Source organism: Siphateles boraxobius, unplaced genomic scaffold (genome assembly GCF_051911475.1).
Source record: "Siphateles boraxobius isolate OS27281-9 unplaced genomic scaffold, OSU_SipBor_1 22, whole genome shotgun sequence".
In the NCBI taxonomy this organism is placed as follows: Eukaryota; Metazoa; Chordata; class Actinopteri; order Cypriniformes; family Leuciscidae; genus Siphateles; species Siphateles boraxobius.
In genome coordinates, this window is record NW_027508833.1 from 27,625,639 (window position 1) to 27,647,159 (window position 21,521).

Below are 21,521 nucleotides of genomic sequence, written 5' to 3' on the forward strand. Positions count from 1 at the left end.
AAAAACAAGGGTTTTAATGTAGATTTATTGGTGCATTTACAGTTTTTATTCACGTGTAGGTAAGTGAGAAAGTCTACATTCACTTGCACGCTCCTCGTTCATGTGAATGGACACCAACATTTCCGGGGCTACTTCTGGACTTTTACTGTTTGGTGAAATGGTAGTTTAGCAGCATGGTTCCAATCCAAGCACATGCCCCAACACTCTTCCCAGCAAACAGTTGTCAGTTCGATACTAGAGAGTCGGCCTGCAGTGTGTTTTAGCAGGACATCCCCGTTCAGATCACCAGATGGTCCTTTTAACCCCTGCCCACACTGATCTCTTAACACCCTGTGCTGCCTTCACATCAGCCCAGTGCAGACGTGGGTTGGGCACATCGTCCTCCGCTTCAGGTTCCTTACGGGCGCCGAGCTGCGGTCGCGCCACCACGATGGGCAGAGGGCCCTGTTCGGCCCTGAACTCCACGACGTTCAGTTGCTTTTTATCAGATAGATTCTGATGAGTCTCCTGTAGAGGGACAGGGGAGAGGAAGTCAGTTACAAGCCAGTTTAGAGTGTCCTTAGTTTCCTTTGATCATGCATACTTAAGGTCCTAGTGAAGAATGGATTAGTCTGTACTAGTGATCTCTCTCTCTCTCTCTCTGCACAATTCCCACTTCTTCTGGGATCCAATGAGAGAGGACTCGGGATTGCAGTGATGACTGGAATTACATAGATTTAGCCTGAATAGTCAGTAAATAGTCTACCAAAAATGTTGATGCAAGGACACACCATACCAGGGAAAATCACGGTCACTATATCAAACAAGCCACTGAGACGTGTACAAAGACTGATCTTATAGGTTATGGTACTGTTATTATCTCTCACCTGATTGGCCAGGCCATGGAAGAGAGCCCTGGTGATGTTGAGGAGGTTCACCGAACCGTCGACTTTTGCGTACATATCCTCTATCCCAATCAGTTTACAGAGAGTGATCACTGCCCGATGACAATGCAGACCATAACCTGATAGAGAGAAAACAATAGAGGGCGAAAGTAAAGATCTTTTACAAGTTTTTATTTATTTAGTTTTTTACTTTTGAAAACAAAGTTTAGTCAAGACTTTGTCAATACTGCCATGTTCATTAATACCAGGTAATTTTATTGAGACTTAAACAGCACAATTTAATCAACAAAAATAACATTTAAAGATAGAGTCCACCTAAAATGAACATTCTGTCATAATTTACTCATCCTCATGTCGCTCTATGCCTTTCGTTCTTTTGTGGAGCATAATAGATGATCTAATAATGTGGATAACAAAACAGTTTCAGGTCCTATTGACTTCCATTGTTTTTTCGTCCATACAGTGGAAATCAACAGTAACCGAAACTGTTTGATTACCAACATTCTTCTAAATATATCCCAAAGGAAAAAAAAAATGTCAAACCGGTTTGGAGTGACATGATGGTAGAATTAAATTTTTTGGGTGTACGATCTCTTCAACTAAGACCATTATATGTGGTTAGGTAGTACATTAGTTATTACCTTGCTATTTTTTATCTTGACATTTTCATTAATGGTACATTTGTATTAAAATTGTTTATCATCACATTGCATATCTAGTTTAATCTTGAAATCAAAAAATCCTTATTCAATTGACATTTTCATGGGTGAGATTTCACTGGAGGAGAGAAGTGTGATCCGACAGCTGTGTTCAAGAACAATATTAAACACACATTACAAGACAAGAGTCTACAGATGGGAAAGGTGGCAGATCAGGTTCTCTGCGAGTCTCAGGTCCAATCATAACAGTTCCCACCAGGTTTCATTACTTAAGTGTCAGGTAAGACGTGGACTCTGAGGATTTGAGTCACATCAGAGCTGAACTCAGAACTCCATCTCAAATACGAACATCATAATTTCAGCTCCGATATCTGCAATCATTTAATCCATTGTGGCTCAGACTAGACGTAAAGGGAAATCTGATACATTTGCTTGATAGTTTGAAATGACAAAGGTTTTTTTTTTTAACTGCCAACTATTAACATGCAGTACTGACTGACTGAGATCATTCCCCTCAAAATCTGATCCAAAGTGGGCACAGAAGCATGCTACTAGATCTTCATAGCAAGTACAAGGGTCCTATATTTGATCTACAGAAACATGAAAAGTTTTGGACTTGGAAATGTGATGCATGTATGTGGAAACAGATTCTCTTATATGAAAAGAATCATACTGCAAAACATACAGTATAAGCTCTAACATACTGGGCACACAGCTCTGTTATTAAGCAAACTGTGATTGATTGTGTGCGAGTTACCTTTGTTCTGTTTCTTCATTCTGAGTGTGGTCCTTTTAAACTTAGACTCCATGTCATGATATACTGCACATGAGGATGAAAAGATAGACATTGACAACACATAGAAAGAGAAGTCTGCAAACTCATATGAGTCATATGACATTTTCTCTCTAGAGTATAAACCTTTTTTTATGTTTTTGAAAGTCTTATGCTCACCAAATTTGATTAAAAAAATACAGTAAAAACAGTAACATTGTGAAATATTATTACAACTTAAAATAACTTTTATTTCAGTAAATTTTAAAAAGGTAATTTATTCCTATGATGACATTTTCAGCATCATTAGTCCAGTGTCACATGATCATTCAGAAATCATTCTAATATGCTGATTTGGTGCTCCAGAAACATTTCTTATTATTAATGCTGAAAAAAGTTAAGTTGCTTAATATTTTTGTGATAAATAAAATTTCAGGATCTCAAAAGAACATTATTTATTTGAAATAGAAATATTTTAGTTTATATACATGCATTGTAATTTTAGTAAATTACATAGAAAATATTTGTTTTAACCATTTTTTGCATTACTGTACGATTGATTTTTTTAAATAAAAAAAACAGTAAAAAGTGAATAATAATATTAATGACGTTGCATCATTTCATATGACCAGCAAAATCAATGTGAAAGTGTTAAGAATTCAATATACATCAACCCCCCCCCCCCAAAAAAAGAGACTCTCAAAATACAAACATTAAAACATGGAAACTACATATGTAAATGATTAATGCTGCGACACAGTAGAATCCTTACTAGAATGGTCTTAAACTGCACAAGAGCACAAACACAGGAGTGATTTACAACGTCGGTTTGTTATATGATAGACAGTGATGCACGTGTGTAACACTCGCACGCGCACACAGAGTAGAGTGTGACTCACTGGTATGGTTGTTGTATCTCTCGATGTAGTAGAGATAATGCATGGCTCGGTTCTTTGCCTGTAAAACAAAGCAGCGTATTTAATGTCAAGATGATTTCACTGTAACCTGATTTGGTAGCTCTAACACTGAAATGCTGAAGGTTCAAATCTTTTAAGTGTGCCATAGGAACTGAGGATTTAAGCTCACAGCCCAATTCTGTCATTATTGTGCCCTTGAGCAAGTCATTTAACCTCAGGTTGTTTGAGAGGAGAATTGTGCCTGCAATGAGTGTCCGTTATGTGACTTTGGGTGGGCGTGAAATAATGTATGCATGTGACTTGTGGCTTACTTTTCTAAGTGCGGTGTTCTTGTCTGCTGCTTTCCCAAGTGCAAACCCTGCAGAGAAGCAGAGAACAAAACAGCTCATTGACACTGATTATGGCCATTGTATTTCCCCCAGCCTCATATTAAACTACTGCATTGTTCCACATACTCCAGACTTATAAAGTGCAAAAGTGCATATTTTCAAAACCGAGCGCAGTCAGTGCACACAACTCAGCGACTAGTCAGTGAGGTGTCTGAACAACTAGTTGAGGCTACTTTAATAAAGAACACCTGCTGTGAACACACAAGGCTTTCTCACTTTATGAAGGACAGGAATTGCAGTGTAATTGCAGATATTTATTGATAATATAATAACAATATTTTATAGTATTAATTAATAGTAAAGCAACTTTCCAAGTTCAAGGTTGCTATATAGACTAGCAATAACAGAAAAAACTATATGCAAATATTGTAAAATATTGTAAGCCATTTACTGTGTGATATAAATAATATTAATAATAACAATAATTATTATTATTAATAACAATATATTTATAATAATAATGTTTTATTATTATTAATCTTATGTTTTGTTTATAAATAATAATACATTTTTATGATATGTTTTTTTCATAAGTGCATTTATTGCTAAAAATGATGAAAACAACAACAACAAAATGTATACAGGACCTGGATCTAGATTAAGAAATTAAGCCTAGTGAATTATCATTAAAGGTGCACGTGTCGGATTTACCAGCGACTCCATTTCCATTGCCCACAGCGACCAGAGCACTGATGGATCTCTTCCTGCTCTCTTTGGCTGTGACATTAAACACACTCTTGACCTGTCAATCAAATAACAAACATCACATGATTGCCAATAGCTGCAGGGGCTCGATTTATGTTAAGTGTACTTCCTTAAACAACCAGCAGGAGGCAGTACAAACCTATTGGAAAAGGCTAATATGCTCCATTAAAACGCATCTCAAATACTCCAAGTCAAGTCACCTTCATTGCTTTACAGTGATAATAGGAAATTAAAGTAACAGAGATTGTTTTGGCTTTACAGCAGCTCTAGAATAAAGTTATTGTCCAGCTAAAGTTAGTTTTGATTGAATCACTTACGTTGCAGAGAGAGAGAGAGAGAGAGAGAGAGAGAGAGAGAGAGAGAGAGAGATATTATTATATTAAATTTTTTTCAGTCGTCATCTCACACGCACGCGCGCACACACACACACACACACACACACACACACACACACACACACACACACACACACACACACACACACACACACACGGCTGTAGATGTGTAATTGTATAGTATAAAGTAATACAGAATAAAAGCATTCTTGCTCCCGCTCCTTACTGAAATCGGTTATGTAAGGTTTGCTGTAGGAGTATTATTGATATGATGAGATCTTTGTGCTGAAAGAAAAAGCCACCCACTGGCAAGAACTAAATATGTTAGGAGGAAGGTACAGGGTGGATTTAAGACTGTTCAAAAAAAAAAAAAAAAAAACCTCAAGCACAAAAGTTATATAGCTGATTATGTCCTAAACCAGCAGCCAGCAATCATTTGAAGTGCCATATCTTGTTTTATTATATTTGTGTCGATACATACTTTCTGCAAGAAAGCCTTGCTTTAAAACCTTGGTTGCAGTAGTCTCTTCTCTTTTTTATTATTTATTAAAGAACTACATCACTCAAAGTACCCCTGTGCAACCCACTAGGCCAGTTTACATAGTTTAACCACACTGCATGGTTCATTTGGATTATTTGGCTTGCATACAGTTCATAATTAAATAGAGGATAAGGATTACTACAAGAGGTAGTTCCGCATGCAAAAACAAGGGGAGTTTAACATCTCTATATTAAACAGCTAAATAAGAAAACAGTATTAATCTTTCTTTCTCTCTTGTGCCAATGGTTACAAATGTCCATGCCAATGGTGGCACACATGCATAACATTGCCAAGTGTGGTCCTAAATCTTCAGGATCATTTAATTTCACATGTTCAGCTGTTTTTTGAAATCCAACTTCATACAATTAAACTACATTTTGGGATCTCATTACAAGTGCATAACTGAAAAAATACAACCCTGCTTAAAAGCTTAGGGTCAGTAAGATCATACTGACTCCAAAAGATCCATGTACACTGTTAAGATTAACTAATTTTACTACTTGGTCATTATTTTTTACCTCAATACAAGCCAGTAAAAGGTCTATTGATAAATGGGTTATTTCTAGAATCCAAGTATGTAAACAATCACCCACAACCCCATCTGCATCTCCACTGCTCCCAGGATGAGAACCACTGCATATGTGCATCCAATGAGATACATGCGACAACTTCATTATCTCACACTTACTTAAATTGCAAGATTATTATAATTGGTGACACTCTCTCCAAGATCCACTGTAGTCATTTGCTCGGTTTCTAGATCAACGAGGTCTCAGTAATGGCACACTGTGCTATTCAAATGGAAGCACTAAACAAAAATGATGGCAGGGGACAAAAAGAAGAACAATGTTTACTTAAAAAGAGAGGGAGAGATGGGTGGGGGAGACTCCCACCTGCATTTGGTCAGTGTGATGCTGAAACACATGCCATCTGTTCAGACTGCTTAGACAAACACATACACACCACCTTCAGTAAAAGCAAAACATTTGTTCATCTGAAGGAAAACCAAACACAAACAGTTCCAAACAATGACAGAGGTTTGTATAAACACATAACTGTACACATCTGCTCATTAGCTGTACTTGGTCTAGGTCATGTCATTATGCAATCACTGCAACCGTTGTCCTAACCCGCAATTATCATTTTAATGAAATGCAACAACTCCACCTCTGTATGCAGCTCAGGGATAAAAAAAAATGCATATGAGTGTGTTTATCTTTGCTAATCAGCCATTATAAATTACATGTACTACATCCTCACAACAGAGATATGTCAGACATATTAGCGAACCAAGATTATATAATCTAGCTCTTCTCAAATCCCATTTGCAATTAGAAATAGTTTCCAATTGTTCCCTATATTGTTGCAAATTTGGGTGTCACAGTGCTTATTTTGTATACATGTTTAAGAGAGCATAGCACAATGTAAACCACTTTCGGTGAGAAATTGTATGTGTAATGAAATGATGCATGTATGGGACTGAGCATAGAGGTGTAAAGAATGTCTAGAAAGTAATCTTGACTACAGTGTAAAATATGTAGACAATGCAACCTTGGCTACAGCGTAAAGAAGTGTTTCTCAACCTGTGGGTCAACCCAAAAGTGGGTCGCGAAACAACAACAAAACTTAATTCTAAATGTTTTTTTTAATGCAAGGCTTTTATTTTGAAAGAAGTGCATGAAAGCGGTGGCCTCTTCTGAAAAGACTTTGCTCTTCTGTCAGACAGAACACACTTTTCCATTCCACTGCGCTACTTTTACAGTGTATTTTTCTATGTAAACCCGCTAGAAGGACATTTTTGACCGATGCGCTGGAGTCTATAGCAAAGTCTTTTGCATGACACAGCATTCTAAAAATGCGACGCTCACTAGTCAACGTCTTGCGTTGACCTGATTCAGTATCTGTCAGGTCAGGTTATTACGGACAGTGTCATTATACTAACAATTTTTTCTTAGCTTGTTTAGGGACAGTTCACAATGAATGCTTTTCTTGCTGTTAAATTACGAGAATGCAACATCATAGTTACGTTGTCCATTAGTGAGTCATGAAATTATCAAAAAGTACCAATGCAGGTATGATGTTCATTCTATTCACCAGGATCAGCGTCCGTATTTACAATGTAGTTTCCATAACCTTCCCTCATGTTGTTCCAAATCTGTATGAGTTTCTTCTGTTGAACACAAAAGAAGATATTTTAAAGAATGTTGGTAATCAAACAGTTGATGGTAGCTATTGACTTCCATAATAGGAAAAAAAATGCTATGGAAGTCAATGGCTACCCATTGGAGAAAGAAATTCATACAGGCTTGGATCAACATGAGGGTGAGTAAATGATAACAGAATTCTATATTTTCGATGACTGTGTGGTAATTCATACCAACTTAATAACTTTATTGTATTAACAAAAACTAGTTTGGAACTGCTATTTAATAGCCTTACCTTAAAATACTGTTTTATTCATCAGTGTTAGTGATATTCTTACAATTGTGCATGTTAAGTAAAGTGGGACCGTACTGGTGTTAACCTTTTTTTTTATATATATATTTTCTTGGTTCAAAATTCTAAAAGAAAACATGGCTTAATGACCATGGGAAAATGTGGGTCCCATGGCCAAACAAGTTAAAAGCCACAAGTGTAAAATATTCAAAATGCAAACCTGACTACAGTGTAAAGTAGGACTACAAAATAAATTCCATATATCTACCAAAAATGAATAAAAGCCATATATCAATGCATGTTTCAAATTGAAGTATGACTGTGTTCTTTTACAGTACATCAGGTGTTCTCACTGTTGTAGAGTGTCTCAGTTCACAGTAAATGCTGTACCACAAAAAAACCATCTCTGCATGTTCTGAGAGTTTGGATCACTTACAAACGCAATAGGGAATATGACATGCTCCAAGTTTTCCACCAAAACAAGAGCTTAATGATTTAACATTTGAAAATAAAGAAATGAAAACGGAAATAAATTAGTATTTTTCTTTTTACAGTGAGTAATATTTCTTAAAGTAACATTTATTATCTTGTTTAATGAATTATAAAGGTACATTGCAGAGGTGGGAGTAAGTCACACATATTCAAGTCACAAGTAAGTCTCAAGTCCCATACCATCAAGTCTCAAGCAAGTCTAAGTCGCCTGTACACGGAACCAAGTCAAGTCAAGTCAAGTCAATGGTTCACTTCAAGCAAGTCAAGTCGAGTCCTGCTAAGGGTCAAGTCAAGTCCAAGTCAAGTTACAATACCAAACAGAAAAAAAGTTTATATTGGCCTCAACCTTATTTATTTTTGATTACCTTGATTACCTTCCTTATACATTTATATCGTAATATTAATAATATTTTTATAATTTATTACAGCATGTATTTATGATTATCAAACGTTGGGATTTTTATGATTATGTTAACAATTATATGAAAAATGTTGAAGATAAAACATTTGAAGGCAAATTCACAAGTGTGATGCATTAATTATATTGGTTTTATAGTAAATGTCATATGTTTAACTTTGCTTATAAAATTTTTTTTTATGCAATATCACCCAGACATTAACTTTCCCATTAATAGCCCATATTTGACCCCTTAAATGATTTCCAGGGGCATTTTTTTAACTATGTTCTAACCATTTTTTTTTCTATCAATGCATTTATACTGCAATTACAACTTCATAAATAATGTTATGAGATTAATTATTTAAATATAATCATTTTAATATAGAAAAAATTAGATGCTAAAAAATAATAAATTATATTTTTTTAATTATGAAATTAAAACCGCCAATAGGTGGCGCCAAATCAACGTCTTACTGTACGAGTCATAGAAGCATTCATTCAACGGATTCGTTCAAAGCGGCAGATTCATTCCATTGCGATGATTTATATAAAAATGTATATGAAGTCATTTTCGAGTCATACTGTTCAAGTCAAGTCTCGAGTCATTTGATCTCAAGTCAAAGTCAAGTCAAGTAATTTTCTTAATTTAGTCAAGCAAGTCTCAAGTCCTTAAATTTGCGACTCGAGTCAGACTCGAGTCGCGTCATGTGACTCGAGTCCCCCATCTCTGGTACATTGTAATGCATTATATGTTTTCATAAATGTAACGAAAGTTAAAAAGCATTGCATTATTTGCAGATTCCTTGGCCTTGCTACATCTAAAATTGGTTGTTTGTTAGGTTTTTTTAATACATTAGACTTAGTCAATTTTAAGATGTAAAATGTATTTAAAGAGTAGTATGACAATAACAATGTAATTAACTTGTGAATTGGTGTGTAAGATGCGGCAAAGGGGAATGAGATGAGGAACTGCATATGTTAGCCAAAAACTGTAAAATTCTTCCTCTTGCTTTAATTTATCTTCATAACCATTCTATCTTTTTACCACTCTCCTTTAACTATCAGCCATTTCTCTTGCCCTCCTCTGTCTGTCTCACTCTCACAGTCTTGCTCATGTATCATCCGCTCTAGAGCACTATGGCTCTCTTCCCTCTCTCTTGGCAGACATCGTGTGTCCTTGGGAGAGGTTCTTGGGTTTACAGGAAATATTTGGCTTAATTAATGTGTCTTTATAAGTACTTGGGCTCTTTGAGACTTTACTTATGCCTTGTCTAGGACACCCAGGAGACTGCGAGATGGAGGAAAGGAAAAGCGCAGCACTTTAAATGCATGTCTGATAATGTCACCAAGCTTTTCAAAACCACTTCAATTTAATCTCTGCATCCACAGAGACGGAGGTCCTGGAGAACAGCAAAAACTCTTCATTTGTGTGCAAGCCCGCTTGTGCGTGTACTGGGTTCTCTCATAAGCTCTGGGGGTAATGTGAGGACAACACGCCACCATGTGCCCGGTCACACAAGATATGTTGTTCTCCAGACTCAGAGCTAATGTGCTGGACACTGCAAAAGACTGAGGGGGTCTGACTCACAGTCTGTGGTGGTTCATTCTAGTCACTTTTGCCAGCGGCCCTAAAACGTCAATCAAAATGTGAGTACGAGAGAGATGGGAAAAGACAGAGCAACAGAATAGTTCTGTTGTAAAACCCCAGAGAGCTGCCTTTGTAGGCAGTATTTTAAGGCATCACAGCAACGTTCCTGGCGTGAATTCTGTTTAAAAAAGAAGGCAACTTAATTACGCAACCTCTTAAAACACATCCTTTTGGCAGCATCGCAAGCAACCTTTATAGAGTAAGCAATCCTATAATGCACGGTGACAAACTCAGTGGAAAAAATAAATCCAAGGTGGATTTGATTCAGTAATTATCGGATTAATTCATTTAACACCACGAATGTATGTTTCCAACTTGCACAAAAAAATAAAAAAGTTTGGGGTTAGATTTTCTTTTTTAAAATAAATTAATACTTTCATTTAGCAAGCATTAAACGCATTAAATTGATCAAAAAAGACAGTAAAGACACTTATAAATAGATTGCTATTTCAAATAAATGCTGTTCTTTTGAACTTTCTATTCATCAAAGAATTCTGAAAAAAATGCATCTTATTTTTCACAAAAACATTAATCAGCACAACTGTTTTCAATGTTGAAAAATAAGAAATGTTTCTTGAAGGCCAAATCAGCGAATTAGAATGATTTCTGAAGGATCATCAAAATTCAGCTCTGCCAAAACAGGAATAAATTACATTTTAAAATATATACAAATAGAAAACAGTTATTTTAAATTGTAGTAATATTTCACAATATTACAGTTTTTACTGTATTTTGGATCGAATAAATACAGCCTTGGTAAGCAGAAGAGACTTCTTTTAAAAACATTTAAAAAATCTTACTGATCCAAAACTTTTGAACAGCAGCGTAAATATTTAACTTCATGACCCTAGCAACAAGCTGAAGTATCAAGGAATTAAAATTTGCTTTTACCTAGTAACAAAGAATTATACATAAGAAGAACCAGTCATATTAAATAAAATAATGTAAGAATAATGTCACCTTTGCCATACACTTCTAGAAGTGATTGATATGAGATCCACCCGGCTGTGATTAAAGTGTATTCAAAGGCATTGTTTGATTACTGCTGCGCGCCCGACTAGACTATAGATCTTACTTCCATTCCCAAGTGACAGTGTTTACTGGAGCACTAAAGATCTTATTTCCATTCTGAAGTGATAGTGCTTAAGTGGAACACTAGAGACCTTATTCCCAAGGGTTCAAAAGGGGCAAGGCGTTGTCCGACTTGAAGCAGGTATTGAAGAGGAGACGCCTAGTAGAGTATATAAAGTTGTAAGTGTCGATTAAGAGATGCTTGGGTGTCGATTAGGAGACGCCCCAGGTTAACTTAGGGCAGGTGCGTAAGGGAAATTTACAACAGCACCGAGGCAGATCACTAGGTTTTGAAACACAGCTAATGAGAGAGAAAAAAAAAAAGAGGACAATTCCCCTAAATCATCAGGCTTCATTTTGTTTCCTTGAAGTGTTTAGATGGGGAAGAAAAAGCTTTGGCTGTAAAGCTGTCCACTTCTTTGCCAACAAAGCTTTATGTAAATGAAAGAATCAGAGGACAAAAGAAAGACAGAGAATGCAGTAGAGCAAAAAGAGTGAAAGAGAGACGAGGACCCGAGGTGAATTGTTGTACTGATTTCCTTTCTAAACTCAGCAACATTTCTCTGCCAAATGAGTCTTGTGGTGCCAGCCAGGGGCTCTATACAGAGATTTGTTTATCAAACGTTCATTGTGTGTATAATTAGATAATTCTCCTGATACTACACACTACATGATCATTTTGTGCTGAGCAGATTTTGTGCCCTGACTGCTCCCCATTTAAGAGTTCAAGAGAGTGGTTCAGAAGCTCTCAAACACACACATACAATCACATACACCAAACAATAAACACGACTCTCTTGAATTCAAAAAGATGAAATGTTGCAAATATCTCCAAAGAACATCTCTTTGACATCATTTTAAGGCATTTTCTCGACATATAGGCTGTTTCCAAATAGTAGGCAAAATTATTCTGCCTCCTGTAGCATTTACTTCATTTTGGCAATTCTAAGGCAACACAGTGTGTATCCTTTGTGGATTAAGCAATCCAAAAATGCACTGTGACGACCCCAGTGAAAAGAAGCCAAGGGAAAAATGTAAGTGTTAAATTTGTTTTAAAATGTCATTTATTCCTCTGATGGCAAAGCTGAATTTTCAGCATCATTACTGCAGTCTTCAGTGTCACAATCCTTCAGAAATCATTTTAATATGCTTGAGAAACATTTCTTACTTTTATCAAGTAATTGTGCTGCTTAATTATAAACAGATAGTTTTTGTGGAAACAGTGACTATATTTCTTCAGGATTCTTTGATGAATAAAAAGTTTAAAAGAACAGAATTTGACAAATCTTTTGTAACATTAGAATGCAAGTATCATAGTGTTTGTACAAAAGCTAATTTGCAACATTCATCTGTAGAACGGACTTTATAAACTACAAAAATTTTAAACAAATTAAAGGGGGGGGGGATAAACGAGTACATTTTAATGCAGTTTCGGGTTTACAAAATACATGGTTCTGTTCGTACTCACCTCTATGACGCGCGAGTCAAAATCTTCATAAGTTTCTAAAAGAAAAAAAGGACAAAGCACAGTCACAACTTTTTATAAATGACGATAAACACCAAAGGTCATTAGCACAGGTTGAGATTGTGAAAAGGGCTCACACAGCCTATTTATTTTTTGATCAGGGACAGCAAACGTGTTAAATGAGATTAGGTGAGTGTTCTGTTATGACCTCTAACCCCAGGGCTCTGCGGTTGGTGCAGTAACTCATTACAGGTGTTTCATTTTGCCTGTGAGAGACAAGCATATTTCCTCGATTTAAAGGAGGGGTTGTTGCTGTTGTGACTCAGGGGTGAGAAGTTGTTGGAACAGATCTAGACATGATTTAGACTCCAGGCCTCATCGTCGCTGGGCAATCCATCACCACGACTACTAGAGATTGCACCTACATCCCATCGGCCAATCAGACGGCAGGAAATGCATTCGAGCAGCAAGATGGTGAGCGGCAGAATAGAGATGAACAGCTGTGTAAATTACAAGGAGATTGCACTTTCTGCATCTCGTTTCGCCGTGCCTGAGTGTTAGAGCAACCGCAGCGTGTAGATGCAGGTGTTGTGCCATACATCTTACTATATGGTCAAAGATTGTGTACACACGCTTTTTAATAAAATTGTTTGCCTATTTCAGATACATTTATTATAAATCAAGTACACAGCTATACATCTCCTTGACCAAGAATTTTCAGTAGAATGGGACAAATCAAAAAGGTACACACACCTCCATTGGGCCCCGGGTCCAGCGGTCCCAGGCTTATCCCACCCCAGGAGTAGCCGGTCCAGCCTCTCTCTTTCTTTATCTTGGTCTTCCTGCGTTTTTCCCATTCATCCCTCTGGCGTTGCAGGGCTGCTGCCACCTCCTTCTGCTCTGCCTCTCCCCGTTGCGAGGGTTTCTGGACGGACCCATCCTTATACACCGGAGTATTCAGACCGGGCCACAGGTAGCCAGCACGACCTGAAGAGGAAACAAGAAACCATTTAAGTGCAAGAACTTAACGTTATTATAGGTTTCTACCTTTTTTCAAGAAAAGCCTACATGTAAGAAAGGGAGAAAAATAAATCGATAGAATCCCCTGAGGTCTTTTTAAGTGAAAGTAAATAATGCCACTCGATAACTGTGGCACCCAGTGAGTGATGTCAGCTTAGAAGATGGTTAGATTCCAACGGCAGATATAAACCTCTAAACTTGAAGCCGTGATTGATATTCATTAACTGGAATGGTGGGCGCAAACACCTCAAGAAATGGACAGCTAATGGTTATTGCTGTTTATAGCCATTTTTATCTAGTGTTGGCCTTAAATCTGTCCAGAGAAAAACAAATCTGGTTGGGGTAATAAAAGTAGTTTTTTTTAGGGTTTATTATTAAACAGCATTTTTCTCAATGTTTGATGTACTTTGCAGACCAGAGCTGCACGATTAATTCCCACATGCTTTTATTCCTAAATGACGATGATTCAGCCATGTCTTTTAAACTTTTGACAAGTATGATCACAGCGAACTTTGAAATTTGTGTTGGGGCTGCCACTGAGCCAGAGAGAACAGTTGTCTTGTATAAGTATGAAACATCTTCACTAACAGTTTTTTCAAAAACGCAATATCATTATTTATGTGTTAAAAACATTCAAATGATCAAGTACTTGGATAAAAGTTTATAGTCCAGACATAAACACTGATGTCTACGCTAGCGATAGAGTAAATCACCTTTTGAAAGTAACTTGACACTTCAAATAAAGATCGTATCAAATACATTGTTACAGTAGGTAGCAACAAGTACTGTTCAAAAATGCTTAATAATCTGGAAATGAAACAAGTCTTTGAGCGAATCATTGAATCATTCATTCAAACTGCTTTTTTTAATGAATTCAAATTATTTAAATATTTTTTTTTAAAAGACAGCAGCAATTAAACTCTAGTAAATTTGTTTAATTTTCTATTCAGAATAGTGATCTCTATTTTAAACAAAAACATTGTGATTCTCTATTTATCCAGAATAACATAGCTCTAATGCAGACATACGTTGCCTTAAAGGTTCACTACACAAGCCTGTTTAGAGTGGCAAAATGGCCATGCACACTACTGTTTAAAATGTCTAAGGGTCAGTAAGATTTTAACATTTTTATTTAGTAAGGAAGTAGTAAATTGATCAAAAGTGGGATGTACCTTCTCCAAGGTTCTGGCCTCTATTGAGATCTTTCTTCATTTTACGTTTGGTTCTCTTTCCTCTTCCCTTTCTGGCACCAGCACCGGACTCGGCTAAGACACCCCGCCAAAGCTCATCCGCTGTCACTAAGGGAATAAATGGATGTGAATAATTTTTTTTTTTAAACAAATCACAAAAACCTACAGCAACACATCACTAACCGTCTATTAGCACTCGAACATGCTCAAATAAGGTGAAGAAAAATAAACCCTTGGTATCGTTTTAACCTGTGTATTTAACAACTGCACACTAAAATGTAAATATCAGCTGTTGGTTTTACCATGCAAGTATGAACTTCATATTGTGTGTGTGTGTGTGTGTGTGTGTGTGTGTGTGTGTGTGTGTGTGTGTGTGTGTGTGTGTGTGTGTGTGCAGAGGGGTTGGGTAATCTGGGACATTGGGAGTTGTTTGATGTTGTTTTGATTTAATTAGGACTTAATTAGATGAGAGCGAGAGGCCTGCCAGGCCTAATGAAGCATCCGATTCCAACAAAAGCAGTTCAAGAAATTTCATAATTCTATCTGACAACCAAACATCCCCAATACACACTGACGCACATAAAACCGAAGCATTTAAAAACACACTTATGCTGGTAGACTCAATCACACCATCTGCAAAAGCGATGCTGAAGGAACATCCCTATGCAGTTCTAAAAGTTTAAAAACAAAAAAAAGTTTTTGGATGCACAGACTTTTCTTTAGAATTGTATCATTTTCTTAAGCTTGCACCATTTTGATGAAAAACTGTTCATGTCTCAAGGACCAGGTCCTTATGAAAGCAGACAAGTAAAAGAGATGCGGGAACAAACGATGTTGCATATATTAGAATAAAGGTGCTGTTAAGCAGATATTTTTGTTTAATTCACTAAAATTAAGAGTAATATTTATATTCAGGTTTCATGGTCCAGCAAAGATGTTTTGTTGACTTTGCAAAAGACTGTGCATCACTTCTACAATACTCTACATACTAGTAAGATTCATGTAGAAGCAAACCATGCCCCATGACCTATAAGTAATTTTGCTACCATCGGAAAAATAAGTTACAAATAAAATCTGAAAAATACATGGTCCATAAATGAATTGCTGTGGACTGCAGACTGGAGCTATCTTCTCGAGTCCTTAAATCTGTAGCCGACACGAATCACTTCTTACCCGAACCCGACATGCACAAATTATTTTTTTTAAAGAAAAACCCAATGGCATTTATTTTCGAAGCAGACTGGACCAGACAGTAAACGGCATTGACGTGTCCACAGCCTGCAGCCTCGCAGTCAGTCAGGAAAAAAACGTGGTGTCCTGCTGACTGATTTGGCTGCATTTATTTATTTACTTATTTATAATTACTATATTGCCTCCCGATGGATACACATAATTTCTGAGTTCTGCTTTCAATTGTGACCAGTAGATTGGAAAAATAAACGTGATAGCTCGTTAAAAATTAAATGAATAATTTATTTTCATTTAATTTAATTAGAGACCCTTCATTTCATGCAATTAAACAACATATGTAATTAATTCCATTAAAATTTTATCATTTTACAGACCATTTCAAAACATTTAGGGGACATTTTTTTGTAAAGCTGTGCTGAGATGTTTTACGCTATGAGGATTGGAAACTTGTCAATTGTCATTTAGAAGATGCTTAAAGCAACTTATGATACAGTACATACAGGGATCGTCTAAAATCATCTAACCAAAGCATATAATAGCATGCTTACATTTGTTGAAGAAGCTTGAATGTCTGTTCTGCTGCAGGGAGGAAGTGACTGGAGCACACTGGGTGGGACTGCGTCCTGCCAAGTGGGAGAGGTGAGCAGCGCCCCCTAGAGCTCTCAGTGCTCCGACACCTGTTGACGAGAGACAGAGGACATTTCTTTAAGTCGGCATAAAACGGAAGTTGCAATAGTCTTTTCTTCCCTATTGTGATGTATATCAGAGTGAAGCGGCTTCTTAAACAATAGAAAACGTAGGGCAGGAATCTTGATTTAGTCCATCAGGCAACGATTGTGGTTTGCTATTGTGACATGTGAATGACAGCTTGCCCAGCCGTTGCAGCAGTAAACACATCAACAGAGAAGAGATGTCTGTGCAATTAAACTAAAATTAAAGATAAAACTGGGTACATTCGATTATCATGAAAACGCATCCCAGAGAACGGTCGACTCGGTAGCCATGCTTTATTTACCCCAGGTTAATTTTTGGCCGGAATTGTCCTTTAAGTAAATGTTATTAGCCTAGTTACTATACTCTATATATTTATAACTACTTTGTAGTTTGATTGAGTATCAAAGATATTAGCATTTTTGAATAAGTATATGTACTCTTTGCTCCAGTACATTTGTGATGAACAATAAAAATAGTTATTATTTCTTAGGCATTTTTGGGCCATTTTTATTCCTATTTATTTGTTTCCTGTTTGTACAGCACTTTCAATTACTTCTGTGTATGAAATGTGCAATATAAATGAACTTGCCTTGCCTTGATGAGTAAAGTGGGGTTTATACTGTATAATTTGAGCCATGATTTGGCAGTCTGAGACAAATTATGAGAATCCTAAAAGATTATTTTGTTCCTAGGCTAAAATATGTAGTCTTTGATCACTAGTTTGACATTTTCGCAGACAGACAATTAATGACCATTGAGATAAAATTTTCTCTCCAATGAAATTTTGCTAGTGTCAGAAGATTTGACACACAGTCCTGCAGTGACTGCGACAACAACCGTCAAATCAAAACACCAATAGGACTGCCGAACCTGATGACTCAATTAGTGAGACAACAACACACCACCACTTGCTCCACACACGTCTTTGTTTTCTTTTTTAAGAAAAGCTATGATCAAAATTAACGCGAGATAATTGTTTTTTGTTGCTAACCACCATTTCTATTCGTGTGTCTGTTTTTAACGCATCTCGACTGACATTAATGACAACTGAGATCCTACAGTTTGACATGGGTGTCATGTTTGTACAGTATGACAAGAAACACTTTTTGGACTATAATAAATCGTACAGTGTGTACCCAGTTTAATGCAATTACTCGTTACATTTTGCATGGCATCTAATTTTTTCTGCATCAGTTTATTTTTGCTACAAAAGAAGCAATATCGCCATCTACAGCACATTTAAGGTACTACAGTATCTCACGAAAGTGAGAACACCCCTCAAATTTCAGCAAACATTTTAGTATATCTTCTCAAGGGACAATACAATACTATAGAAATTAAACTTGGATATATTTTAGAGTAGTCAATGTGCTGCTTGTATAGCAGTATATATTTACTGTCCTCTAAAAATAACTCAACATACAGCCATTATTGTCAAAATAGCTGGCAACAAAAGTGAGTACACCCTAAGTAATTACAGCTGTATGTCGTTTAACCGTATGAAAGTTTTTATCTGCTTGACAGGACCATACAAATGTGTGTATCTTGTATTAGAGCAGTTACAATTTGTGCTTTGAGTAGAATTCTCTCATACTGACCACTGGATATTCAACATGGCACCTCATGGCAAATAACTCTCAAATGATTTGAGAATTAGAATAGTTGCTCTCCACAAAGACTGCCTAGGCTATAAGAAGATTGGTAACACCCTGAAACCAAGTTACAGTACAGGCCAAGGTCATACAGAGGTTTTCCAAGACGGGTTCCACTTGGAACAGGCCTCGCAAGGGGCAATCAAAGAAGTTGAGTCCTCGTGCTGTGCCTCAGGTGCAGAAGTTGGCTCAGACGGATGAGTGCTGCCAGCAGTGCTTCAGAGGTTGCAGAAGCGGAAGGTCAGCTTGTCAGTGCTCAGACCATACACCGCACACTGCAAGTCGGTTTGCATGGCTGTTGTCCCAGAAGGAAGTCTCTTCTGAAGTTGGCTCACAAGAAAGCCCGCAAACAGTTTGCTGAAAGCAACCTGTCCAAGAGCATGAATTACTGGATGGTCTGTGAACTCCTGTGGTCTGATGAGATCTAAGATCTAAGATAAACTTGTGTGGATGGTTCAGATGGTGTCCAGCATGTGTGGTGACGCCCTGGTAAGGAGTACCAAGAAAAATTGAGCAGCAGAAAAATAATCTTTATATTAATCGTCCAATTAGTCGTTAGATTAGTTTACTAATCGCTAAAATAATTGCCCAACTAATCGTTTAGTTAATAATCGCTTACCCCAGCCCTATGGTAATGTATTAAAGATGTATTAACGTTATGAAAGCTGTTGGAGCGTAACGATGCCACTGGAGCAACTACTAATGAGAGACAAGCACGACACACAGCTCGAGAGCAGTGGAGCTTTTATTATACCGCAGATGACCGCTTCCGCTTCTTCCGGCCATGCGTATGTGATGTAATGCAGCGCTGTTTTATCATATTAGATACATTTGAGAGTGATGAAAGTTGTTTTAATGCTACTCTGTGCGTTCGCTCTGCGGCTACTACATGAGACACTTGTTGCAGTGAGCTAGATCGATAATAGGCATGGCAAATATGGTACTCACAGTAAATCAAGAAAATGAGATTTAAACAAAAAGACTAACTGTGTTGAGCTGTATAACAATGATTCGCCTTCTGTCGATGAATGTATCCAAACAGTTGCTCACCTGTCTAATAAAACACATAATAAATTAAAGCGCCTTTGGTGTTTCCATGGTTTCTACAAAATAAAAACAGAAATCAAGGGTAAAGCGGGTATGAGGTCATTGATAGGCGACACACGGACACGGTCCGTGTCCTGTTAAACCTGCTTATTTCTCTGGATTTAAACATTCGTAGAAAATTTCCGGATAATGCAAGCACACAAATCAACAAAATATATAACATCGTTCTAGCGTTTTTTGTATATTATGATTCAAATATCTTACATAGAGTGCCTTTAAGTCAGGATTAAGTTTTAGCTAAATTAGAACATTTAAGTAGGCTAGCTTTTAAAAATATGGCTTAGAAAAAAAACATTACTGATGTGCATACTGACACAAAACTGTGGCACTGACACATTTTAATACAATGCAAGGTTGCTTTCAGTAAAGACAGCTCAAACCTGTATTTTAGTCTGGGACTAGGCTTAAGCCTTGTCTGTGAACTTGGGCACACTGATTTTTTCAAGTCGTATTAGAAATAATGACTTTCAAGTAACTTGTAATGGAGTCATTTTCGCTGTAAGGTTAAGGTATCTGTAATTTTACTCAAGTATTGCTTTCAGGTACTTTTTACACTTCTGATAAAAACAAAGAAGCCCAGAGATATGATATCAAAGTTTCTAAAACGACTATATTGAACACACTAGTCTATTATATCACATGAAACCTTCCCATACTAAGCAACTGCTTACAAGAAGTTTTCCACATAATGTCATTATCATCTCATACTTGATATTTAAAATAATATAAACAATACATAGCGTACACAATATGACAATTGAACGATAACATGACATAACTAGTAACATGCTTCAAATATGACAACTGATTGACAGCTCAGGCAGGGATGTCTAGGGTGGTATTTATTTAGGGCAGATATTTTGTGCAACCTATATATGTCATGTTAGAGTTATGTATTTACTACAAGATTTTAATAAAGCAAATCATATTTCTTCTGCTCTTACAAGGACCGCTAGCATGTCCACACTAGTTTTTCTTCAAACCTCTTATAATCTACACACTCTTTACATTATCTCACCAAACATAGAGATATACGCTCAAAGGAGTTATAAATAAGTTAATTCAACAAGAGTTCTAATCAAAACGCACCTTCAAATGACAATCGGAGGACACTGCACAGCCTTGTGACCGCCGCCATGTTCGAATGCAGAGGGGTCCTTAAGCGTGAGCGGGCTGCTCAAACCTGTGCCTGACCAGAATTACAAAGGAGATCGTCTCTTTGAGATCGTTGATCTTTGATAAATTACAAAAAAATACAATTATTATTTTTTGTAAGAGAATGGCAGTTTCAGTTTTTTTATAGGGAATTTTCCAAAATATATTATACAATTTATTGTTGCAGTATCTGATTCAAAACATTTTATATTTTTAATAGCTTCATTAAGTGTAGTTGTACAATCATGACTTTATTAATTGAGTATGACAACCCCAGTTTAGTAGCCCATAAAACATCAGATTTTATAGATATTTGACAATTAGCCATACCAGGAAATAAAATCATATGGTTTTAGAACATGAAAGTGAGAATTTTTGGATAAAGCAGCCTAATCTTTTTTTATGGTTATTTTTTCAAGCATATCTTATAATTAAGCTTTGGGCCTAATTTTGGATGTTTAAGCCCACGCATGAAATTGCCTCATCAAAAGTTCAAAATGTAACATTGGCAGTGAAGAGCAGCAGGGCTATGAAGCCGTGTCTTCTGGGACATTACACCCATCTGCGCTCTGCTGCCTGTGGCACAGTGCCGGCGGTATGGGGGGGCATTAGGGGGCAATGCCCCCCCAAATGTCTTTTATGCCCCCCCCCCCCCCCCCCCCCCCCCAAATTGAATTATGATATAATTTACAAAATAATATCAGTTTAATTTAATTCACATTTCAGTGAGAAATAATAAAAATATATGTCTACAAACTGCTCATTTAGCTGAAAATAT

General features: G+C 36.8%; 1 protein-coding gene across 2 annotated transcripts; it reads right to left on the bottom strand.

Annotated features, from left to right (window-relative positions):
* Positions 1-7: 7 nt before the first annotated feature.
* On the bottom strand, positions 8-20,777 carry mrps5 (mitochondrial ribosomal protein S5). 2 transcript variants are annotated; one of them, XM_077239418.1, is made up of 11 exons: positions 20,678-20,777; positions 16,664-16,792; positions 14,907-15,032; positions 13,468-13,701; positions 12,718-12,752; positions 4,273-4,363; positions 3,544-3,590; positions 3,215-3,272; positions 2,301-2,363; positions 867-1,003; positions 8-507 (listed from the first exon to the last, which is right to left on the bottom strand). In XM_077239418.1, exons 1-11 carry the CDS (start codon positions 20,724-20,726, stop codon positions 283-285), a joined length of 1,194 nt encoding a protein of 397 aa, XP_077095533.1. In that variant the 5' UTR covers positions 20,727-20,777; the 3' UTR covers positions 8-282. The 2 variants fall into 2 exon arrangements, with proteins under 2 accessions (XP_077095533.1, XP_077095534.1); XM_077239419.1 differs by lacking the exon at positions 20,678-20,777 and adding an exon at positions 16,988-17,031.
* Between the last annotated feature and the right edge of the window lie 744 nt (positions 20,778-21,521).